General features: G+C 41.6%; 1 protein-coding gene across 1 annotated transcript; it reads right to left on the bottom strand.

The window, feature by feature from the left end:
- Window positions 1-362: 362 nt before the first annotated feature.
- CCNG1 (cyclin G1) lies at window positions 363-6211 on the bottom strand. The gene is made up of 7 exons (XM_084268612.1): window positions 6014-6211; window positions 5030-5293; window positions 3818-4071; window positions 3148-3226; window positions 2960-3058; window positions 2529-2723; window positions 363-1892 (listed from the first exon to the last, which is right to left on the bottom strand). Exons 2-6 carry the CDS (start codon window positions 5291-5293, stop codon window positions 2532-2534), a joined length of 888 nt encoding a protein of 295 aa, XP_084124738.1. The 5' UTR covers window positions 6014-6211; the 3' UTR covers window positions 363-1892; window positions 2529-2531.
- Between the last annotated feature and the right edge of the window lie 19974 nt (window positions 6212-26185).

Raw genomic sequence — 26185 nt, 5'->3', positions numbered from 1 at the left:
GTATTGCAACACACAGAAACAGGTGATACATACTATTAAGTAACAGGAGAGGGGTGAAGTCAACTTTAACAGTTGAAGCTATTTAAGTTAGTCTCTTCAAGCTTGACCTTCTCACAGCTCAAAGGAGTTAGAGGAATAATGGACCAAAAAAAGAAAAAAAGGATGATTTTTATCAAGCACCTCCGGTTTTTCCTGTTGGTCCTCTAGCCTTTCCTGATTTTACATCCTAATTTTTTTGGAAAAAACCCTCCATAATCTGTTGCCTCCTGCCTTGAAGTTTTCCATGTCCTATTCAACCATAAGTCACTTGATGTACTTTCTATGAAGATGTTTTGTAACAAATAAGAAAGTTACTTTTCAGTTAAGTGCATTTCAATGTTTAATTGAAAGGTACATATCTTGAGACATGACATTACTATCAGAATTGCACATTGCCTCTTCTCCATCTCTCATCTTTCCAAACAGGCTCACCACACCTTTCATCCAGTCACGTGTATGCTTTTCAGAGGCCAGCATAATGCAGATAGCACTAGCAGATGGAAAACCCAACTGCATCTTACTGGTGCAGTATCTCCCTGGAGTTCACAGGAAGCCTTGATTTGTCCAGTATGGAGCTTTGGTATGAAGTCTTCTGTGAGAAGTTTAACCAGTTTGATATATGCAAACGTTTCTCCCTAAGCTATTACTATAATGGGGAAGGAATGGTTCATTAATATCTAAGCCCACACTCTGTTCAGAACATCCAGATCTCTTTCCCCAGTAAGTCAGTTCACATGGCAATTAGTTAACAGCCTATTGATAACAGCTGTGCTCCACAGCAATGCAGAAGAGGTTGTTAGCAAGGTTCCCTCACTGCCTTTTTTCATCTAACAAGTAATAACACACTGTTTTTATTCACTTCAGTGTTAGCACTAGATGCATGATACACCTCACATGCTCATCTGTTGTATTTTATGAAGTTTACCATTAAAGAGATCAGTTCAAGCCATCTAGTGACTGCTCCTGCCTACAAGCCAATATGGGACACTAGCCCTGCTCCTACTGTACCTGTAGAAATGGACCTGTTCAGCATCAACTTTTACCTTCTGTACAGTCAAACTTTGGAAAACTAATGATAAATCTGGGGCAACTGACCCAGTACTTTCCTTCAGCCTTCATTAGCTGTCGTGAACTTTTTACACTCTATGAAATAATCACAGTCTCAGTAAACTCTATACCTCTTGCAAAACACTGAAGTCACTGATGCCGTGTTAGTAACTACCTTTCAAAGGCAATGAAATAAGGTTTGTTTTCTCCCAGTCTAAGAGCTGCTTGCTGTGTTGAGTGGGTATCACACAGCCTAGTTTTCATCGTGTCTGTGGCAGCAGGCTGGTGCCCAGCAGGAACACTCAGACACGTGACACAGACCAAACACCATGTCAGGTGGTCTGACAGGCATTTGCTATTGTCATCAACATGGAGCAGGATTAGTCTTTAGTTTGACTGAGACACTGCAGCACTGTGCTACTGCACACCATGTTTTTCTAGTGTCTTTGGAAAGTGAACTGGATTTTTAAAATTAAATATGTAATTCAGCACCTGCTGTTATAGTAAACCAAGGCTAGACTACAGAACCTGCCCTAGAAACTGTAAGGTGTGAAAATTCCTTGTATGGGTGTTGTATTTCAGTGAACAGTTAACAGTCTAATAAATAAGACTGAAAACTGACACTGAATAGTTGTAATTGTCTGAGAAGAACATTTGCTGAAAGGATCTTTAGTCTGGAGTGTTACATATTCTTTCCATGAGTTGAATTCTTTATTTTTAAGATCATGTTTGAGACTTCTGTTTCTCAAATACTTGTGTCTGTTGACATGGTCAAAGAATGGTTTTCTGCTCATTTTACTGTACTCCTGTAAAAAAACAGAGATAGCAGTCAGCTGAAGGGCTTTCCACAAGAGCCAAACAAAGCACCAGACTGCAATATAGCAGACAACTGCAAGACAGCTGTTACAGAAAACATTTAGCCTTTGAAATTCAATTCTACATAAGGAAGTAGTTCACAATTTCTACGGAGTAAAAAAACAGTAATATGAGTAACTGAATTACAAATTTTAGACTTTACTAAATGGTCAGTTATACCAAAAAAAAAAGGAAGACAATTTTAAACAGGTTGAGTGTTCGAAGTGCATGATTACAACAAACTCAGAGGCAACTTTCTTCTTTCTGGGATAGGAGCAGGCCAAATTTTTTCCTGTGCCTTTTTACCAGTTTTACTCCACATTTTAGTTTGGTCTGTAGAACACATTTCTGCTCCCACAGCACACCAGAGGATCAGTTCTTTATCCAGTGTGCATATATTAGGTTGCCACTCCTTTAGATACTGCACTGGCTCAAGCAAGAACCCAAGTATAGACTAGTCTCTCTGACAGGCCTACTACCTTTACGTTACATGCTTCAAGAGGTTACCTGTATGGAATAAAAAACTTTGAGGTAGTTAACAGCTAACTGCTTCTACATTATCAAAAGTTGATACTACAAAGAGTTACCTATTAAGAGCTGGTCTCTGGAATTGTAGGAAGGTGAGTTATTCTGTAGTAGCTGTGTTTAAGCTGTCGTGCTGTACGTCCAGACACAATCCATTTTAATTTCTGGACATTTGGTTTGGAACATTTACTTGAGGAGTACTCTGTAAGGCACTTTAACACCAGTTCCTTCCAAAAGGTCAAATCTCTGTTGTTTATCTAAATAACAAAAAAGAATATCTAAGTTAATAACTCATTAAATCTTTATTTCATATATATACTTTCAGCTTCTTCACATGAGATAGAAAGTTAAAGATCCAAAGCCAAATGGGAAAAAAACCCACAACAAAACCACAAAAGAAACCAGTATGCCAATGGACTCCTCCCTTCCCCACTGTGTAAGCCCTTGCATGCATTTTTCTTCCTGCCTCCCCTTAAACTTTGTCTATACATACCTTGGAATGCAATTGCAGAAATTCCAATGCCTCTGTCAATTCCAGTAGTTTTTGTTCTTCTATTTCTAGTGCCATAATGGAGAGTGCCAAGACAGAAGGCTGGAGACAAAAAAAAAACCCTTTTTAAGCACTGCTTAAGCACTGAAGTTTTGATAGTCTCATTGTCTTTTAGATTTCAAGACATTTACCTTTGCTTTAGAAAACATGAGTCTGCCGTGACATGCCTTAAGCTGGGTCTCAAGTCTCTCAAAATTAAGGTGTTTTCTCCTATAATAAAAACAGATGAAGCAACATAGAAGAATGCTAACTCAATCAAGGCAGCACTGCCCTGGGAACTCAGAGAAGCAGCAAGAACATCTGTTATCTAAACAAAGGCCTCACTTGTCCCAGAAGTTCTAGGGTTACACTCAAACAGGTGTCCGGTTTTAGCAATCCTAATGCCAAAAATAAGTCTTGTGTTACATTAGAGAGAGTTGCTTTATGAAATACAAGTTCCCTGTTGGTAAGCCTAAGTTCACTATCAAGAGGAATCTCTTTCTAAGCTAGATTTTGAAATCTTTGCAATGAGGCAGTATTTCATGTGGCATAAGCAGAGATATATTATTCTACCATTATTGAGCAAGTTTGGGTTTTGGTTCAGAGCACAATACTCTTTAGATGATTTTATGCAAACAACATTTCAAATAAAATAATATTAATACACAGATAGTCACTCTTAGGATGTTTACCAGTAAGGGGGAAAATTTGTTGGTTAAGTATAGAAAGGCAAATTAACTGTAGTAATTTCCCTGCTTACTTCTCTACATAGGCTTCCTAATCACATGCACTCATGGCAAATTAATTATTAAGACATCTTACCTTTCTGAGCTTAAATTCTCATGAATGAGTGAATAATATAGTTGCAGAAATTGGAAGGCTGTTGTAGCTTTGACTTTCCAAGAGAGCTTCTCCAATACGATTTTCTCCATTCGCATCATATCAGAAACAGTGAACCTATACTGGCTGATTCGAATTAAATCAGTGGCTAAGGGAACGTTTCTCTCTTCCTCTGATGCCTTCACAGCCAAGTAGAAGCAACTGAGTCCAACACAGCCCAAGTGTTTAGGCTGTACCTAAAGAAAGATAAATTGTTGTTACTTTCAAAGAGGAAGACCTTTCATCAGCCGTTTCAGCATCTAAGTACAATGTATGCTCTGGTGTATTTTAGGACAAAATTATGAGGGGTGAGGAGGGCATTCTGTTTCTTGAAGAGAAATCAATCTTTCATGTACTTACATTCTTATTTTAACTAAATTGTGACACCCTTACACAGCCCAAGTTCTGTCTTGTTCATCTAAAAAGCAAAATTGCTGAAAAGTGTATTTTGATTGAGGTTCTATAATAGTCTAATCAGAAGCTTTTCGGACTTGAAAATATTGTCCATATTGGCTTATACACACATATATACACAAACAGACTTATTTTATTCCATAGGCATTACAGTCACCATTTTTACTGCTTATTTAGATTCACAGGTCTTTCAAACCATTATTTTCCTCTCCACTCCATCTGTCTTCCTCAAGTTTTGTTTTAACACACAAGGAAAACAAACTTTTGTTCTTGACCAAGTAGTATAGTGGTATTTCTGTTTTGTTAGATTAACAACCACACAGGTCAGCATGACACATACACATGGTAGAATGAAGTGCTAACTAAATGCTTTATCAGATTGGAGTGCTGAACAGCACTGAGCCTCGTGATATACACAAGGCTTACAGGTGGGTTTAAACAGCACTATAATAAACAGTTTAAGATGCCCTTGTATACATTCAACAGGCAAGCCAATCTATCTTGGTCTAAATCATTAATATAGACTGCATTTCCAAATCTATGGGTATCCTCAAGTTTAAACTGATGCCCTCTTCTTTCTTTTCTCCAGAGGAAACAGCCTTCTTAGCAACACTAAAATCTGAACAGGGAAAGCCACTTTTTAGCTCCTACACAATCAGAATCTGAACCAAACACGTTGTAACGAAGGGAACAAGGCTGCAGTGAGCAGAAGCTAATAACTGTGCTTTAAAACAAACTTACCTTCATTTTTGCCAAGAATCTATCTAACAAATTCACAGCTAAGGAAAACGTCTCTGTGTGGAAACCGAAGAACTGAGTCAAGCTGAGGAGATCTTTCACTTCGAAGTCTCGCAGCCGTGCGGTCATTCGGAGGCCGTTGTCATGAGCAGATTCGATCAGTCTCAGGCCAGAGGCCTTTGGCTGGCATCTCAACTCCTGTTCTAACAGGGCTGTGAGCTGATACAGCAATTCCTGAGCTTCAGTAGTTACAAGCGTTTCAATCATCTGTACGGACAAACAAACGTAAGCGTATCAAACGCCTGAAAGGCAGAAAAACTTACACCGTCTCTGCAGCCAGGCTAGAGACTCGCTTTTCCCTGCAGGCATTTGTCCCGCCCGCTGCTCGCCCGGTCCTTCTGCAGGTACCGACCCGTGCGGAGCGCGCCGAGCCAGGCGCCGGCTCGGGCACGTACCGGCGGCCCCCGCGCCCGGCCCGCGGCGCCTCTTCCCCCGCACCGGGCGAGCCAGGCCTGGCCAGGCCGGCCGGGACACTCGAGGGGTACAGCCAGCCTTCGACCCACCGTAGCGACAGCCGTCATCACCCGCCCACCTCAGGCGCCCGATGACGAGGCTGCTGCACCAGCGCCAGGCCACGGGGCCTCACTGCCGGACCCCAGGGAACCCCACGCACGGGCGCACGCAGCTGCACCCCCGGGCCCCGCAGGGAGCTTTCCCCCCCCGCCCCGGGCAGGGCCCTGCCGCCCTCCCGCTCCCCCAGGCCCAGCTACAGCAGCGGGGCACGGCGGGGTTGTGCACGGCGCAGGCGCCGCCTCCCCGGGACATGCCCGGGCCTGCCCTTCGCTGCCTCCGGGGCTCCGTCGGCAGACAAGCGGCCTGCCAGCTCCGTCGGCGGGACAAAGGGGCTACGTCCGCCCCGCCGACAGCCCAGGCAGGGCGCGGAGGAGCCCCAGTTCCCGCCGGTAGGGCCCGGCCCCGCAGCCTTACCTTGTCCCCGTTGCCCCACTCCCTTCTCTCGCGAGGAGAACCTCGAGCCGGCGCGACCCGCAACGACAACTACAGCAGCGCCGCGGGACCCCTCTCACACACCACCCGGCTCCACAGGCACCCGCGAGCACCCAGAGGACGCCATACGACCGACCCTTCACACGCAGCCGCCCGTCGCGCCCCGCACCTCTCCCGGGCTCGCTCCGCCCAGCACGGGGCGTGGCCGTGGCGCTGATAGACTTCTGGGCCGGCTAACGCCGGGGCGTGGCTGGCGGGGGCCGGTGTCGGTTGACAGGCAGCGCTTGCGCGCGGGCGGCCTCTTGTGGCGCTTCTGTGCGGAGCCCCTCGCCGCGTCCCCGCGCCGCTGGGTGGTGCCGGCGCTGGGCGCTGCTCGTTCCCCGGCCGGCTGCAGCGCACGAGGCAGCGCGTCCTCGCGGGCTTCCCGCCCTCGCTGAGCGCGAGGGCCGCAGCGCCTTTCCCTGTGGCACCGGCCGCGGCGAGGCCCGGCCCCGCCGCCCCCGCCTCAGGCGGCTGCCCCTCGGAAAGCTGAGAGCCTGCTGGCCGGGCACCGTAGCCTTTCGATAAATGCTGTTTACGGCTCCTTGCTGAAGTCTTTAAATGCTTCTTTAAATGGTTTTTGTGGTTCTGTGCTGAGTGTTCAGCTTAGGGGAGGTGAAACAGAGCTGTGGTGGGCTGAGGGCGGGTGTGAGGGCCCTGTGTGACTGCTCCTGGGTCCTCCAAGGCTGAAATGCTTTAGGTATGACTTACTAAGTTGGTTTGTTTTTATTCTTAGTGCTTTCTAGTTCCTCTGAAGCATTTTTATGTGTTTGTGGAAGGTCAGAACAAACAGTGGGGCGTAACCAGTCTCTTGATTGAAGCAGCCTGGGCTGTCAAGCTTGGTGTGGGATTCAGGTGCCATCTACAAACACGCTGCCTGTCCGCCTCACTGCTGCTGGCGGTTGGGTTGGGGTGAGGGGAACAAGAAGTGTTTTTTCTGTGCAGAGAACTGACAGGGTTGCTCAAGATTACGTCTGGGTGAACTTGGTGGTGGGGAAAGTACATGGTAGGTTGTTGTAGACGTAGTGTCAGTGGTGTACAAACCTTTCTCTGTTCCAGGTAAGTAGTTATGTTACAAGGCCTGTGAAAGTTATGATGGTGTTGAGAAACACTTAAAACAGAGTGTTAGATTCTTCCAGGAGCAGGAAATACTCCACTCATGAACTGACTCTAGACAAGTAAAAGGAGTTGCATACTATAGAGAGCTTCTACTCAGGGTGTGTTCCAGGCCCCAGGGTTTTTGACTTATTTAATAAAACTTCTGTTGCCTATTGTGTTGAAAGTGAATATTACCTTTTTATAAAGTCTGCGAGGTGGCTGAAGGAGGTGATATGCAGACATGTAATGTATGCTACATCTTTCAATTGGGTTAAAGGTGCTTAAGTACTTGCTTTCCTAGAACTTTTGGGGTGTTATTGGTACTTCCATCTAAAGCTTGGAAGCTGGTTTGGCTTTTTTGGGGGGTAATTACTATTAAGGAGTGAACTGACACTTTTTTGTAGCACAGGGATTTTAGTTGTATTTGTTCTCCTGGCTCCTCAAGGAAAATATATATTGATATGTGACAAATAAATGAGGTGATGTACACCCCTAAACTATTTTTATTGTAAAATAATAGATGCTGAATATACATGTACTTGCAGATGGAAGGAAGCTCTCTGAATCTCAAATCCAGGTGGGCTTCATGGTTTTGGGAAATTTTCTCATGAAGTCCAGGATTTCAGTACAGCCTATAACTGTCCTGAGAAGAATGCTTTTTTTTTAAAAAATTAAGTTTATCAGGTTGTCTGTTGCTCTTCCTGAAAGGAAAGTTGAATTAATTGCTCAGCCTTTACGCAACATTCCTGGCATCAATTCTTGTTAGCTCTACTCATAGTCTACAACTGAACACAAAGTCAAGCCATCCTATGTTTTCTGAGACAGCATTTTTCTTCTTATGAATGTATCAGTTTTGTGTTGGCTGTGAACATCACTTCTAAAATGCTTGAAGTCTGTCCTAAAAACGGAGGGAGAATGAATTGCACTTTAAGCGCTGGCAAATTGCAAGCAGCCAACACTTGTTCCAGACAGTATTTCACCCTCCCCTATAGCACAGTGTTTTCTTTCTAGCAGTCATAAAATTAGAGCTTGTCAAATCTGCCAGGAGCAAGAGGACAAGATGAGTTTGAAGCCCTTTGTGGGAAAATTAGCATGATATTTGTGAGACCAAAAAGGGGGGGGAGCGGCATGTAACTAATCACATGAAATGGTTTAGCTGACAGAAGTGACAGACAATACTGCTATTGTTCAGAAGAAGTTGCTTTTGTTAGCAACAATCTATGACCTGGTGTCCATAAATTCTAGTACCATCTACCTGAAATGAAGACTGTAATGGATTTTCTTTGAGTTTCAGTCTTTGCGTTATAGCTGTGAGAAACTGCAGTTGGTTTTATTATCTTTCTATGTAGTGGAGTAATGCTGTGGAATGGCTTTCACCTTAAAGCAGACTGTGTGGAAAATAAAGACTGATTATTTGTTTCATCATCTGTGTGCATTTTTACTCTTTAGAAACAGGGACTAAATACTGGCAAGAGCATTATGTGTGTGTTTGTCAAGATTACCAAAGCAAGTTAGTCTCTTTTTCTCTAAAGAAGTTGATCAAAACTTGATATTAGGTGCAGTTTGCACATCCTGACCTCTTCTGCATTAATAGCTGCCATAACTAGTTATTCTTTGGTTGACTGTCATACAAGGGGAGGAAAATAAGGGAGCAGCTTTGCTAGGAGGCCTCTGCAGCTGTGTTCCTTGATTTGAAGGAGTGTGAGTGTAAAGTGGAGAGACTTTCATGTGTGAATGATGTTATCTTATTTACTCAATATATGCATCCAAAGCTGTGTTTCGTTGTACTTTATTCCAGTGTATTTCTTGTTGATTTACTGTGGGGTTTATTGTTTTCCCTGTGACCTGACTTTGGAAACTAATCAAAGTCAATTTTATTAGAAGAATCTTTGTACTTCAGAGGGCTGTAATGAATTCTGAGGCAAGACAAGGAAGAAGTGTGTTAGAGATGTAGAGATTTTTGAAGACAAATGCTTTATGTTGTAAGAGGCTCAGATTTCGAGGAAGTTCAGAGGAAGTCTGGGAGGGAACTTGAGGGAACCCCGGAGTGTGCAAGTAAAATAGTGACCAAAGAGTATGTATGTCTATCCCCTCTAAAGCACCATTGACTTGCATGGAGTGTAACTGTTACATTTCCACTTGCTGTCTAACGTTGTTCCCCACACCTTTGCTAACTGTTGGTACAATGAAGACCTGTAAAAATAACTGGTTTGACTCTCAGTATAAAAGACCCGTTTACTATGTTTATTAGACAAGAAGTTGTTATTTGTTCAAAAATCAGTGTGGAAGTGTCAGTCCCAAATCTCATGCCACAGCCCTTCTGAGAGAATGAATTGGCTTTCTGTGCTACAAACTCTTAACTACAAATCAGTCTGTTGCTACTCTGTGAGATTCCTGTGTAATTGCCTATGAATACAAACTCAAGGGCTTAAAGTATTCACAGATGCAGAACATCAGAAATAAAGATTATAGTAAATCGCATCTCATGAATATGCATATTTCTGTTGCCAGTAAATAATCTCAGTTATCTAAATTAAAATGCAAAATTATATATTGCAAAGGAAGCATTCTCTTTTTTTAAGAGTTGGAAAACATTTGTGGTAGTCTTCCTGTCATTACTATGCACATAATAATCATGTGAAGCAAATGATACTTCTTTTTATGCTGCTTGTTTTAAATAGCTTTTATTTCTTAAATTGCTGTTAAAAATAGACTGGAAGTCTAAATAGCAAAAGGCCATGGAGCTTATTGAAAGCCGCTGACAGCAGCCAAAGCCACTGGCCTAGTTTGTGTTCTTGCAGGAAAGGTTCTGGACTGAAGTGCCAGTAAGGAAAACCAATGCGTGTAAACGTAAGGTACAGGCTGTGATTTAAAAACTTCCCTAGGACTTACACACTTAGTGACTGGAACTCCAAAACACCCTCATTGATGTATGTTGCAGGCATCCCTAGTGCAGAGTTGAGGCTGCAGTTAGCCACTTGGGCAGCATCTGTGGCTTGCTCGAAGGTGCCAGACTTTGTGCTGAAGTGGCTGAAGCGAGTGCACATACTCCATCTGCTCCGCAGTCTGCTCCATGTGGGCAGAAGAGTCTTTGAGCGGGTGGCAACGAATGGTGGGGGCAACAGGAACTTCTGAAATATTGCAGCTGTTCCCTGGCAGCTCTGGCAGATTTGAGAGAGATGGTTGAGACTGGATAGCCAAAGGTGTTACATCCTATTTTCTGGGTATCTGTTCTACTACTTGGGTGGCTGTCACTCCTGAGGCAAGAACATCTAGTTCTCTTTTTTGAATTGATCTAGTGGCTGAAGACACATTGGTAGCAGTGTGTGTGACTGTGCGAAGCGAAGGAGTGTGATGGTGCTGATGCTGCTGCAGAAACGGGTGACAATCCTGCAGTAGAAGCAGGAGGGACATTTTCACCTCTTTTCTCTTCAATTGATGTCTGTATGTCTCTTGCAAGTCTGCAAATGTCTGTTTAATCCCTACTGCCAGAATCAGACAGCACCAGTAGGTTTTACTTACCTGGACTAGGCTCACCTGGGACTCCAGCCTCACTCAAGCTTAGAACCACAGTCTAGGAAGGACTATGGTCAGCCCTCTTCCCTGTTTGTCCAAACTTGCTGAATGAACTTCCCTGATTGACTTTGGACTTGCATTGTCACCTCTTATTTGTCTGGTTACTATGTGGCTGTGAGCACAGCCTGTGGCTGTCACCAGATTGGTTCTCAAAACTTTTGTCTGATTCTATAGAAAATCCTGTGTCCTTTCTGTTTTGACTAGAAATGCCTTGTATTAAAAGGAGCAGTCATACATGTGTCTTGCTGTAAATAGTATCATTAGAAACCTAAGAGCTTTAATCTAAAGCAGGCTTGCTTGGGAAAGTCTTGGTACTCTTCAGCACATAGTTTTCTCATTATCATTTTACTCCATTTGTATTAAGTAACATTCGCAATTCCCTCTACTGCTTCTATAAGAATTGTGTAGTGCTGCTTTTTCTGTGACCTGTTCCAGACAAAATGAAGAGCGTATGGTTACGAACCACAGGACAGATCCTGTAGTTCAGCTCTTAGGAGACTGTAAACCAGTTACCAACTAGAAGAATGTCTGCTGTAGCAGAAACACAATTATTTTGTGATGGGTTACAAACATATATTGACGTGCCTGAACAATGTCAGGAAGCACTGCAACATGGTTGTCTTAATTTGAGAAATGTGTGTATGCAATCTGAGTCCTTGAGAGTGGGATATGGTATTTAGTCCCCCTGTGGAAAGAGACCTGTGTATCTAATGGCACTACCTTTTCAAGACAACTACTGGAGTTAATGCTGGCTTTCCTCACTGCGCTGTATGATATCTTCTGACTGCTGCATCAGAATGCAGATCAAGTTGCTTGAAAGATTTTTTTTTTTCTGGGATTTCAGTAAACAAAATATTAACTGTGAGAGCCAAATTTTCTTTCCTGTCTCTTGACATTGAATTCACCTTTGTTTTATATACAATTCAGATAAACACAAAGAAGGAGAATCAGGTTATTACAGTTGTCAGTAGTTATGTTGCACTTCTTACTGCAATATTTGTCTTGAGTGAGTTCATTAAGGTAACTGTGAAGAGGTGCACATGAGAGAGGAAGGGAAAGAAAAGGCAAGTGCTGAAGCTTCAGAAGCAAATATGAAGCCCTGCAAGAGATTTTCTTTGCTGCTGTGTATTTACTGAAGCTCATTACATCAAATGCATCGGAACCGAGAGTAAAGATCTGCTGGATCGATTTGAGTACAAGTGCTTGTGCATACAGCCTGACAGGAGACAAGTCTCTAAGCCGTTTGGACCTGCTTTAGGGAAAGTCTGTTGATAATATTAAGTCCAGCACAAGCACAGACCTGTGGGTTTCTAATTTCAAAGGCCTCGCTTAAGCTCTCAGAAATCTAAGTTCTCATACATGTTCATGCATCTAACTCCCACTATCCTTAATGTGAAGGATTTGGATGTGTCAACTTCATTGGAGAAGAAAGATCATGAAGATCAGAGGGACCATCAGTCCTGACAATACATTGAGTGATTTGACTGAAACTTTGATGACATTATTTCAAAAGCTTCTTGTGACTTTGTCTGTTTGGCCTTTACAGTTATTCTTTGTTCGAAAGCTGAAGAATGCAATGGAAAGCAAATGTGCTCTGTACTTCCTTGCTGTTAATAAATGGGGAGAAAAACACTTTGACTGAATATGGAGATTGTAGAGCTTCCTGTAAATACCAAAGCTGGAATGGATCTATAAATTGTAAATAACTCTGTTCTTACGATTATATTAGTCAAATGCCTGTTCTGTAGTTCTCCCCTTATTTGCTTAAATGAAATTTAACAGGTAATAACACACTTACTTTTTCAAAATAAGAAACTTACCACTGCATACTTTTCTGAAACTGCTGAGCTAAGTGGGCTATTGCAGGTTCCTCCACCTTGACTGCAGTGATAACACACAACCCTGGTTTGGATAGACATAATAGCAGACCATAACCTTTTTTACTAGTGTGTTTGATTTGTATGCTTGCTTATGTTGTTGTGATATGAGTTGTTTGCAAGGCAGTGCTTGTAAAACAAATCTCCCCTTACTCCAAAAGGTATACAAGTTGAAAGTAGTATGGGAAAATTCTTTGCTGTTTCCTACCCCTTTCCCCCAGCCCTCTGTTAAAACAGTCAACAACTAAGGACATAGCAGCAGTCCTGTATTGTCTTCTCTACCTTTAAGTTTCAGCTACGTATTTCCTCTTGATTTGATAAGATTCAGGACTCCTTTTCTAGGAGGAGTAACATCAGCTGGATTCAGAGCAGAGAGTAATTTCCTAAATAGACAGGGAAAGCTGAGACTAAAGACTTCTGGTTACTGGTAAACCTGCAAAAGGAGTGTGTGTGTTTTTTTTTTTTTTTTTAATCACCCCATAAGAAGCAGTCTGGGGGACAGTGTTAGTTTGCTTCAGAGAGATCTTTTAAAAACACTTCCATCATAAGATGGTACAAAGCCATGTTTCATTTTTACTTTTCTCTGCTTGCAGATGAAATATTTGCAGTGGTTGTGTGGGCACTGTACAGTTGCTCTTTACTACTTAACTGAGAGTGAGTAGATTGTTCCACGATACCCTGGGCCACAGTTTGTGAATGCTGTTACCTGCATCTTGACAACATGGGAATAGGTAGGTGGTTGTTTTGGTGAAATAGGAAATTTAAAGAATGCTGTGAAAAATAATAGGAAGTAAAACAATTGAATTCAGAAGCTTTTGACAAAAATACCTACTTCTCAATGAATCTCAAATGAATGCAAATTGAAAAGCCAATTGTGAGCTCAAGGGATTAAAAAATCGTCAACAATAGTTTGCTGAAAGCGGTACCTGGAATCTGTTGTTCTGTGCTTGGCTGACAGTCCTGGAGAGATGGACTGAACAGGTATTTTTGGTATAAATGATAGGTCACAGAGGGATCATATGGCACTTGGAAATAAGCGGAAATATGCAGAAAAGATTGGTGGGAGGGAAAAAAGTAACTGTCTGAAAACGTGTTCCCTGCTGTGCCCTTCAAAAGCAAGGTAACACCCTCGCAGCACTCTGCTTGTATGGGTCTTGTGTCACAAAGACTAGGTGCTCTCAGAAGCTCTGCAATTCAATGCATCGAGCTGTGTGGTTAGGTTTCCTGTCATCCACTCGGCTTCTCAGTTCTTAGCTGATCTTCCTATCCCCAGTGTCTGATTGCATGGCCAATTTTAAAAGATAATTAGTGCCTTGATGTCACTAGAGTAATACTTGCTGTTTAAGTGTTTTGCTCTGACTTTAGTGCCATCCAATCTCAAGACCAATTGACTTGATGTATTTGCAAATAAATGAACTCTGCAGTGAAGTTATTGCAAGCTTTTGTTTCGTGGTTCTAATGTAAATTCCTTTTTAAGTTTAAAATGATGGGACTGAGGGTGTGTTTCCGCACTGATGTGTTGGCTATTGTTCCTAGTTGCCTATGAATGTCTTCTCTTGGCCTGGCTTTAGCACTGGTATGGCAAGCTAGAGTGGAGACCAGATTAATTTGAAACCTGGGGTTTTTTCGAAGTCACTGGATTCAAGTGACAGTAGAACATTATCTTTTAAGGGCTGAATCCTGTCAGTGTCTTAACTTGATGGGAAGGAAGAAGCCTCGTAGGCCAGGCCGATACCTGTATCTTTGTGAAGACTGTCCTCTAATAAATCTTGGTTCTGTTTTATCAGAAGTGGAGCTCTGTCACACACTGCAAAGCGTCCCATAAATAATTTGAGTATACAGAAGGTTGCTTCATATCAGACTGGAGTTACTCTCACAATGCCCCAGTGAAATGTGATACATCTTTTTCCAAAAATAGTTTGATTCCCTTTCTCTGTGTTGAATTTTCGAGATAAGAGGGTCAGCTAATTTTAATTGCTAATGTACTTTACCAGGTGAATAAGTCAAATAGTTGAGGTAGTAGTTTAAATAAGTCAGGAGTTAGATATATTTTTCTAAACCATAGGTAGACTGCAGCAGCTTGCAAGTCAGTCAGCATCCATGCTACTGTGGCTAGTACAGCTCAGAACATGAAGTGCCAGGATATCTTGCTTCATGTGCATAGCTACATCCTTCTTTTCAAAAGCTGTTTTGGGAGAAAAATGGACTGATTTTCACAAAGGCAGAGCTGTGATTAAAGGACAGTCTGCTTCCCCGATGGACGGTCTTGGTTTAGTAGAGATCTTCAGATAACCTAATGAAGGGAATTTTGTTCTTGCAGTGGGAAACCATAGCAACCTGCCACTTCAGAATGCATGGTATATAATCTGTCTGTCCTTCAGATAGTATTTTGCAGTCCAGAAATAGTCATAGTTTCCTAATGTGTGAATGTAAAATGTCAGACAGATGTAGCTGGAGTGACAGTGTTATCTCTGAGGTAAACATGAGCCCTGTTGCACTTGTCTGGTGCTGCACATTTGGAAAGCAGGTTACAGAAGAGGGCAAAGGGAGCGTATTTCTTTTTTTTTTAAACTCAATAAATTGACACACAGGTGCTCTGAAAATTGGTAATTGAAAGAGCTTGGTGCAGTCCAGTCCCCTTAGTGCCCATGTTACCCTGCCCTCCAACCCACGCAGGTCCTTACTTATTTTTAGCACAGTTTACTTAAATGGCAGTATTTGGAGTTCAAAGATTTTTAGTCACTGGTCGCTTTGATATCACTTAGTTGGGGCTTAAATAACTGTAGATGTGCTTGGTAATTACCTGTTGGGGTAAGTGCCCTGCAGCTTCCTTGCAGCTGGCCAGAGCTGGACGGGAACACAGAAAGCACTCGGACTAAATAAATACAATGAGGAATCTCACTGACTTCTCTTTGTTTCTCTTTTCCCCTTAAAAGGTTTGAAACAAAGATGAGTAAAGTATTTTCTGTGGAAATCAGCATTGATTACTGAACTGTTAAAATTTAGGTTGTCATTCTTAGGCTCTGCTGCCAGTTTTAGTGGCCGGGCTGCCAGTTTGGAAAGGGATGGTTTATTCAGCTTTCTTGTGAGGAGAACTAAGTGAGCAGTGCATTGAAGGAATAAATGGCCAATATTTAATGATATTACTAGGGAGTGATTTAGGCTAAGCACCCTGTATTTCCTTTAAAATACTATGACTTCAGCTTGTTTAGGAGTGTTTAGATGCCAACTTTAATAGCACTGAATATTCTTCATGAATGTACATTCTGTGGAGGAGACCCATTTGAAGTGTTTTGCTCTACATGAAATGTTAATAGTCAAAGCACATTGTTTGAAATGCAAAATTATTTTGGTAGGGCTGTGGTCTACTTTGACTTAAGAGGGCAGCAGAGCAATATTTGATCAGTGATTCTTTTGTTGATAACTACTGTTTCTGTGTCACGGTGGGGCAAGGCCCACTACAGACTTTCTCTCCTTTAAACTGAGCCTGTTCCTGATTTTTGACACATCAATTTATTTAAAACTGTGGTTAGCCAAGTTTCTCTTGTTACTTAGGCCTCCATTTCTCTGTTTTCTGTCACCTTTGAAAAATCATTTCTGTTCAATAAAGGTTTTTATCCCCCTGGCCAGTTTATTTTTCATTCACCCTTGAGTAACTATGCCTATATGAGCAACAATGGAGCATATTTAGCACTAATTTTTGTTCTAATACCTCTTTCTATATTATCTAAAGCCACTTGTTTTCAGCTTTAGGAATGTTTTTGATTGCATATCTGCTAATTGCATTTATACACCCAAAATTCCCACACTGTGATCACTAGTGTCTGTGGGTTTCTTATGTTTTGGTGCACTGGCAGGTTTTCCCGACCTGTCATAGTCATAGATTATATAGAAATCATGTTGGGAGAGAACACTTCTAGTTGAAAGAAAATATAAATAACAGTACCTATGCTCAGATCTGTATTATCAGAACACATAATAAAAATAATTGCTTGGACTATAGCCTTTTAAGAGCAATGTCAGATTCTGGCTTCTCCCGAATGAGGGCAGTAGTGGCCCATGATTTATATAGTCCTTATTCTTGTTTAATGTAACACTCATTAAAGACTGTGAGCTTCGGTATATTTATATTAGGTGTTTCAGTGAACGTGTTGTGGAATTACTTTTATAAATTCAGAGTTGAGAAACACCAGAAAATACTGTGAAGGGAGATATTTTTATAAAGAGGACTTTCAACTTAACCTCCTACTAGAATGATTTTTTGAGTTCTGAAGAAAAGCAAGACAACTTGCTGAAGGGAAGAAAATGCTGTCGCTTGACAAGTCAAGTTGGCAAATCTGCATTTAATTTTTCCAGGTTTTCAGGAGATGGTCAAACTTAATCTTTCGGAAAAGACTCTTTTCTGTACACAATGTATAATTTTGCAGTTTAGTTCAATACCCACAGAGTCTGTTTATCTGTCCTTAAATCATATACTTCTGTTACACCCTCAAGTGGTTGCTTTGCCCCAGTGGCTATGGAAGTATTAGATAAATAATTACCACTTCCTCTGCCTTAACATGAGACTTTTAATATAGTTTTAATTCACTTGCAGATTTAAGTAACATTAGATTTACAAGAGAACAATATATGTTGGTGTGGGGGTCTTCATGAGTGTTGTCTTCTGAAGCACAACTTCACCAATTGAGGACATTTTGCTGTGGTACCTGATGACATGAGTTTTGGGGCAGTTAGTGTAGTAGTGAAGATGAGATGATTCCTGGGTTGGTATCTTGCTGAGGTGGCATGAGGCTTGTCTTGGTGGATAGAATAATCAGATGATGTAGTTGGGTATTACGATTTTTAAGAAACTGCTGGTATGAGGTCGACTTACTCTTGTTTGTTCTCTGTGTCTGCTCAGCTTTACATAAGGTTGTGTGCTTGTGCTCTGCTGAGTCTGGAAACTGCAGTTGCAACCCAATAATCATGCTGAACAGTGAATCAGGTCCTTCAGAAGGAAACGCCATAGACCTGTTAAATGAGGTGGAAAGAGAAACTCCATGCACGCACAACTGCTGCTGACTTGTCGATGGAGGGGTTGCGTTTAGATGTCTGCTGACACCAGTGGGGATCACGAGAGCTTCTTGAAGGCTTCACAAAAGCCATGTGGAGCATGCACAGTCTGCCACGTCTGTGCTGCAGACAGGAAGGACTGGCTTGTTCCTTTGAGGTCGGTGTACTTGTATGTGGGCAGAGCAGTCTGTGACAGGATTATGGGTATCTTTTCTTAGAAGGTAGACAGGAACAATACCCCTCCCCTGATTTACTGAGCTTAGTGGATGACTGGGGAAGCCAGTGCTTCTTTAAGCGAACCAGCTGTAGATTGTCAAACTGGCTGAAATAGAACTTGAATTGATTGGATAAATATTTATCCACTCTGGACTACATATTTGTTACATTGTGGCTTTCAGGTTAAAGCTGTGAAATACAGTTTATCTTTGCTTGGGAAGCCTTTCCTGCTAGGCATTTACAGCAAGCTAGCGACTGCTCTGAATCTAGCAGAAGTGTAAGTCCAAGGAACTGTAACAGACATGGAAAAACCAGGAAAGCTAAACTCACATGCTTGAGTTGCTTTTGTTTCAGTTTGTGAGAGGAAGCAGTCAGATTTGGCTAGATCTTGCTTGTGTATTACCAGGATTAGGGTAATGTTTTTCTTGCAAACCTTCTATATATTTCCCATTAGGTTTATGGAGATCTAATGGCCAGTAAGCCTTATACCATGTTCCATGTGTGGTAGAGATTTGTGGGAGGGAAGCCTGTGTTTTGAAGCTTTGACAGGTTATCTGTGTGCTGTGGACTCAGAAACAAGGGGCAATAGTCTTTCTTGTTGTTTTGGTTGCTCTTCATTATCTCTGGAAGGCATAATTTGCAAATTAAAAGGCTGTTTATCAAAAGTCTGCTCTAAATAGAGTTTTCCATAAGGTTAAATTTCCATGATGTTATATATCTCACCAAAATTACTATTGCTTCTGTCAGTTTCTTCTGTGTCACTTCTCCTTTTTCGATTTGTTCCTTGCTTCCTGTAAATGAGCTTATACATTATGCATCTAGAAACTATTTTCTTGGTGTTCCTATTCAGAATAACCTAAAATATATGGCAATCAATGCTACTCAAGAAAGCTGTCATACTTGTGCTCCCAGACATCTTGGAAGGTTAAAACCCTGCAGCTGGCTCAAAGGTGATACAGCATTCACTGTAATGGATTGCACAGAAAATCAATAGGAAAGAACTATTGTTTGAAAATGTTATTTCAAGCTAATGTCAGATTAAAAAATATATATCAATAAAGGCTCTTGTATTGGCTGTTCACATGAGAACATATGCTTTATTCAGTTACTACTCTCTGCAGCCAGTTTCATTTTTCTTTGAGTAATGAGCATCTTTAGACTTCTGCTTCTCTAGCCTCTGCTTTTCTTGCATCTGATTTAATTTAATTGTAAAATGGAACGTTTTTCAGACTGACAGAAGGAGACCTGAAGATGCTGTCCTCATTATTCATTGCCATGAGATAAAGGCCTGCAGCATGTTGGAAGGAGTTTTTGCTTTTCCCTTCTATGCTTACCCACTGAGACACCAAATTGCCATTGAGGAAAAAAATAATTTATGGAAGAGGTGAATTACCAATAACTGCTTTAATTGTTGAGTTTTTAGCTCAATAGATAAACAGTTCAAATGTGTTTCCGCTTGTCTTGGAGAAGAAAGAATTGATTTTTGTTAGGAAGGATATAAAACCTTCTAACAGAAGGAGAGGCAAGATGAATAGCCACTTCCGTAAGCTTGGTAACAGCCAGTGTCTCAAAACTTATTGAAGAAAGGGATAACAGAAATAATCAGAGGGTTTTCAATGAATGTAATCCACAAACAACCTAATCTGTAATTCCTTGGGTCCTGTGGAGCTACCTGTTTCCCTGTTTCTGGGACAACTAAGTAGCCAAGGTGGTGTACCTGTCAGCCACCTGTACCTGTCCTGGTCCAAGATGATTTTTCACTCTCTTGCCTGTACTTATGACTTCCAATCTGCATGATTCCCGCTACTGGGAATGCAACTGGGACCTTTGCTTTGCCAAAGACTTTGAGCTCGTTGTTTTCGCTGCCTTCCACCCACACCTTTACTCAAGCCAGCGTCACTGCTTGTCTGCTCAGCAGCAGCAGCAGCGTGTCAGCGCGCGGAAGGCACATGGCTTGTAACTAGGCAAATTTGGCACAGATCATGGAGAGCTTGCTGAAGCGAAACTGGTTTGGACATTTGTATTCAACTCTTCCCTCTGCTTGGGAAGCTCTAAACATCTCAGGATCCAGCCAGGAACTCTGATAATTATGTCTACAATCCCATTTTTCTGTTAGTACCTGTAGCCATCACTGTACCAGGCACTGACTAGATGTAACGCAAGACTTTCCATCTTGAATAGGTGGTAATCAGTTAAAACTTAATTATGGGTGAAGTAAAATGGCATCTGATTTTGTGAATCCCGAAATCTGTGTTCAGTATGTTTCATCACAAACAGGCTTTGTTTGGTTTTTTGAACCAGTGTTTCCACTTAACAATCCTCCTACCTGTATTCAAGTTTATACAATTTCATAATTAGTGAAATGATTCACTCTGACTTGATACATCTCAGACAGCACTGGAACTAGTAGATTTTTTTAAAATATTCCAGTGAGCTTCTGCACTCATGGCAGCATTTAGTTTGCACTTAAAAAGGCTATGCTTGATGGGAAGGACAAAAATATTCGGGAAGGAACATGTTCATGGGTTTTGGTTTTGTTGTTTTAAAAATAAAATTCTTTTCAGAGAACTGTTGATATCTTGAGAAAATCTGAAGTGGGTTCCCCATGTCATAGAAATAGCATTTACAATATTTACAGTAGTTATTGGAACAATGTACAGAGAAGTGAACTCCCTACTTTTCCCCACACTTCCTAGAAATTCTTCTCTGAAGCTCTGGGATACTTGAACACTTCAAAAAGCCCACAAAAATCCCAAACAAAAATATAACTGAAACCACCATGGCTTTGTATGGTTCCCTTCGTGTTCTAGATGGTCTCCATCATGCTGTTATGTGTGTTCTCATGTGATTATAAAAATGTATTTTAAGGAAAAAAGTGGTCACCATGTTGTGGATGTATGCAAACCCAATACTGCAGAAGTAACTTTTCAGTTTGTCAGTGCTTTTCAATGGAAACAAGGATTTCCAGAGAGGACAGTCTTCTTTGGGTGGAGAAGAAAATGCAAGTCGTAAGTTGTTTTAGCTATAAGTTAGGAAAAATGAAAAGGTTTTGGAACAATCCATCCAGAACTGCGATGGCTTTCATGGTCAGTATGTTGAAATTCCCATATACCCATTCACAGAATGCTTTAGTTTATACCAAATAGCTTGATTTGCATATTTATTTTTTGAAACCTCTGGTAGAAACCAGTAAACAGGGCTGTCCTGTAAACACGGAGGAGGATTGCTTACTCACTGAACACTTACTGTGCTCTGTTTTCTTGAAGGTTTCTCAGCCACTGTTCTTCTCAGGGCTTTTCCATGTTAAACTATTTTTGTGCTTCTGTGATGTCTGTAAGGCAGTTGTGTGCTAGAATCCTTTTGTGTGCTGAGAACTCACAGTTCCAGATGCTTGTTGCTAAGTGTCCACAAGGCAGCTGAAACCAGTGCAGATCCTGCATGTCTGAAGCTTAAGCCCTGAGGCCCACTCAGCCTTTTGATGAAATTAGTGAAAAGGCTGGTAGCAGTGGGAGCTGGGCTGAGGACAAAAAGTCTTTTGAGGCAAAAAGTCAGAGTAGGATTATCATGAAATACCGGGTTCCTGGCCAGCTCCAGTGCTGGCTGTTGTCCAGAGTTAGTCTGTGCTTGCCTGCTCACCCTCTGTGCTTCTGTTGCTTTGCTTTGTTTCTTTGAACAATCAGTTTAGCACTTTCAAATGTAACATTTGAGAGCTCCCTCTGGCACAACCTCTGTAAAGTGCGTGTGTGGCAATGTTTTGTTTGTGTCTTTGATGTTCTGAGCAAAATGATGAAACTTCAGCGTGTTGTTTGTTGGTTTAAAAACTGTGGATTCTGTAGGATGTTTTCCCCAGACAGCAGCAGGCAGGCCCTCGCCACAAAGTGGCTGAATGTAAAATCAGGTGCAGACTGGTTTGCACTTGTCCTTTCTGCAGTTATTCCCGGTTTCTCATTGATCTCCTGTTCAGCACGTTGCCTCTGAGCTGGGCTTTCTGGTTAGTGTTCGAAAGAAGTTAATCACAGGAGATGAACCTGAGAGGCTTCCCTTCAGCACTCTTGGTCAGACCTTTTAGTAGATGCATACTCTTAAGTCTCTCTTGAATGCAGTGCAGTAGGGCAAGGGGTTTTGATGCAGGAATTAAGCGTTTTATTGTAACTATAGGGTACTTTTAACTATTAACTAGTACTTTTAACTAGGTACTTTTAGCTATTAAACAACTCCTGTTTAATACCCCTGGGAGCGGAGGTGCAGTGGGACCCTAGTCATTTGTAGGCTGGTGGTTTTTTTGTTTGGTTTCTGGTTTTGCTTTGTTTTTATGAATCTGTGTTCTACAATGTCTGATTTGAGTACTTCCAGAACCCCAAACTGTAACAGTTGTATAACTGAAGGGGTATTTAACTTGTCCAAACTGATTGTTAGTTTGGGTTCTTTCTGATTATTTAGTCATGTTTAAACTTTTAAATCTATGCTTCTTTACCTTTTTGTCAGCTATCAGAAATAAGCTGTCAAGCTCTTATTTCTCCCTCTTCAATGTGAAAATGCATTATGTTCAAATGTGTTTGCTGAAATACTAGGTAGTCGTGCAAAGGCATGTTAAGAAGTGAGTCTTGAGCTACTCAAGAGAAATAAGAGTATTGCTGAAGCTATGTGGTGTACAACAGCACAAAAAATGCCTCCATGAAACTCAGTGTGTAACTGGTGAGTGAGAGCTGGTGAGAAACTAGGCAAAATAGGTCTCTGTAGGATAGGCCAATTTCAACAAAAGCTTGATTTGAAAAGGGCAAGATGTTGATTCTGGTCAGAACTCAGAGGCAAACCCCTGCCATGAGCAGTTCATGTGCTCTACTTCATACTTATAGTTATGGGGAGTATGGGTTGAGACCTAGGCTGTTTGGTCATTTTCAAAGTAGAGATTACATCTGTGGTGATAAAACAGAAGAATGTGCTAATGCTGGGTCCTCCTGGATCTTCAGAACCAAATTCCAATACTGTTTTTTAAATGTCTCAACTTTAATGATGTGAAAAAATCTGTTGACCACTGTATTATATGTGAAAATCAAGAGATGTTAAACCACCATCTCTGGGTACTTAACAACTAGAGTACCTGGAGGAAGACTGGGAGGTGTCTTATCACTGCTTTATTTCTTTTCTCTTCTTGATAAGCTTATTGATTACCAGAAGCAGATATGAGTAAGCTAGTGCTGCTTCAAAGCATTAATTCCCATTCATCTCTTCCAAAATTTGGTTGTGTAGTCTCCAACTAGTGAGAAATTCCCTCAGCAGAAGAAGTGTTCCTTGTGGGTGCTTCATTACTGGTTTTGCTTCTGGGTCTTGGAGAAGTCAGTGATCATAGAGATAATGTATCTTCAAAGTAGATACTGTTTGTTCGGGGTCTTGCTAACGTTTGTTACAGGACTGTATAGTTCTCCTGAATGTATTTAAAGTGCCTGAGTTGCTCATTCTGCCTTGCTGTTTGTATGGCAATTTCACCTAACAGCTTTTCATGCTCCCAGACTGCAAAATGCTGAGCAAAGTCACTGGGGTGAAAGTGAGGATAACAAAGAATTGTGGAAGGTGGGGTGAGTTTCTTCCCTCTGAGGATGGAGAGGCCTTGGCACAGGGTGCCCAGAGAAGCTTTGGCTGCCCCCTCTCTGGCAGTGTCCAAGGACAGGTTGAATGGAGCTTTGGGCGCCCTGGGCTAGTGGAGGGTATCCCTGCCATGGCGGGGAAGGGGGGGGTGGGGGTGCAGTTGTTGGAACTGGATGGGCTTTGAGGTGCCTTCCAACCTGAACCATTCTGTGATTCTATGTAGTAGATCGTAGTGTTCAGACATGTTACTGTGCAGCAATTGCAACTTTGCTGAAAATTATGTAATCAGTGTTCTTGTAATCACAGAAAAAGTAGGTTTTAATGTGCTGGCTTCCTCTCTCTAGTATGGTGTCGTTAACAAATTAGACCCGTATTTCAGATACTGTAGACTAAGACAAAGAAATTATTTTAAGCCTTCTAACAGCTTCTGCTTAAAAATCAGGATATGATGCCAAGTGGCATCTTTTGTCATTTGCTGCCAAATGCCATTTTGCTTCATAGAATTTGAATCCACTCAAGTGGTGAGAAAGCAAAATTAAAAATCAGCCTACTGCTGTTACTTAGAAGCTTTCAAGTGTACTTGGAAAACTGAGATCAATGGAAATCTTTACTGAAATATCAAATTAAAAATAGGGGTGATTTTACTCACGTAAAAGCTAATTTTAAATAACCTATCTGCAGCAGGGATTCCTGTTCTAGCTCAGTTCACATGAAGTTTTCATGCGTTCATTTTGGAAAAATGGGTATGATTGTGGAATAGTCTTGCATGTTTACATGTGCAATAACATACTAGAGAAGCAGATACAACTGTAACCCGATTTTTTTCTTGACATTTAAATCTGGGTGAAGAGATAAAACGCCTTTAGAAAGACTATGTAGGTATTCCAAAACCTCTCCAGATGAACTTGCTTTGGGTAACAGCAGATATTCTACAAGTGCATTAACCTAAACCCAATTCTTTAGTCAATGGTGTCATAGAGTCACAGAATGGTTTATGTTGGGAGGAACGTTGAACATCATCTAGGTCCAATCAGGCAGGGACACCATCCACTAGACCAGGTTGCTCAAAGCCCCATCTAACCTCGTCTTGAACAGGGAACAAATTCTGTCTAATTTCTGATCTAAATCTCCCCTCCTTCAGTTCAAAGCCATTACAACTTGTGCTGTTGCTCTGGTTCTGGCCAGGCCAGACTCAGCCTCCATAAGCAGTCATCACAGGTGAGATGAGTTAGCCCAGGTGAGATGAGTTTTTCACACCCCCTGACACCACTTCCCCATAAAAGGAGCTGGTTGGGGAGGTGCTTGAGCTTGGTGCCTCCAGAACAGTCTGTGTGGCAAGGGTGTCAGCACTCTGTAATCCTTGGGTCTGTAAGGTACTCTGTGTTATCACTGGGTGTGAGTGTAATTGGCTGCTGTTGTTCTATGTTCACTGTTGTTTTGTCAGTAAACTGTCCTTATCATAACTCATGCAGGCTCTGTCTTTCTTCTCTGGCAGTGAGAGAGCGGTGTGTGATGCCTAGTCCCTGGTTGAGGTTAAACCACCACACCTATCACTCCATGCCCTTGTAAACAGTCCCTTTCCAGCTTTTTTTGTCAGCCACTTGAAGTAGTGGAAGGCCAAAATAAGGTCTTCATAGAGCTTTCTCTTCTCTAAGCTATTCTCAGTCTGTCCTCATAGGAGAGGTGCTCCACTCTTTTGATCATCTTTGTGGTCTCTGAACTTGCTCCAACAGATACATGGCCTTGTACAGGGTACCTCAGAGCTGGATGCAGTACTTAAGTGCAGTGAAAACTGGGAAGAATATATCACCTTCAGCAGTAACCATTGCTGTCATGCTGTGCATGAGATCAATGTCATCTTTTGATGTATAAATTGGTCGCTTGAGCTGTGTGTGCCAAAGGATTGGGAGAGCTGGGGCAGAATGCCACCTTAACTGGATGTTATAGGAAAGGGTTTTTTGGTGCTGTGTGGGAAGTGCAACACTTGGTGCTTTTGTGGTGCTTGATCAGTGGAGTGTCTTTGGTGCTGACATATGGAGTTATCAGACTTCAGTGTTTAAAACAGAGGAGCTCTAACCAATGCCAAAAACTATGTTTGGTTCAGTTCGTGTTAAAAAAATGTGGTATTTTCCAGAACAGAATTCCTTGCAGAAGATGACTGTCTCTTTAAAGGCTATGAAACTAGTGTAGAGTTACTGAGTTCTTAAAAGGCATGATATTTTGAGGAGTAATTTACAACATGGATTAACTTTGATTAAAAGAAAAAACAGCTTATAATTTGTTCCTGAAAAGTTACATAAACTTATGGTTGTAATTGTGTCAAGTGGATAAAGAGACCTTAGCATATCTTTTTGCATTGTAAAATAGTGTGCATGGGGAAATGTATTCAGAAGAATCTTCTAGACTAAACAGTCTGCAGATCAACCCGAGCTTTAGCCACGTTTTGGGATGAAGGAAATAGCTATTTAATAAAAAGCTGATGCTAGAACCAGGTATTTGCTTTCTCTGAAGACCTACTAACGCTACACAGTCCGAAAACCTTTTTGCTTTTTTTAAAACTGAAGGTTTACATGATTATTCTCCCAGTGCAGTTTATTTCTTCTTTCAGTCTTTATTTTCTTGCTTATGCAGTTCTGTCTGGTTTACCTGATAAGTTCACATCTGTCCATCTGTGAACGAGTACTAGAAAGAAAATGCAAAAATAATACTG

The sequence above is a fragment of the Gallinula chloropus genome (assembly GCF_964237585.1).
Source record: "Gallinula chloropus genome assembly, chromosome: 10".
In the NCBI taxonomy this organism is placed as follows: domain Eukaryota; kingdom Metazoa; phylum Chordata; class Aves; order Gruiformes; family Rallidae; genus Gallinula; species Gallinula chloropus.
Note: the sequence above shows the minus strand (reverse complement) of the source record. Positions and strands in the feature narration are given on the sequence as shown.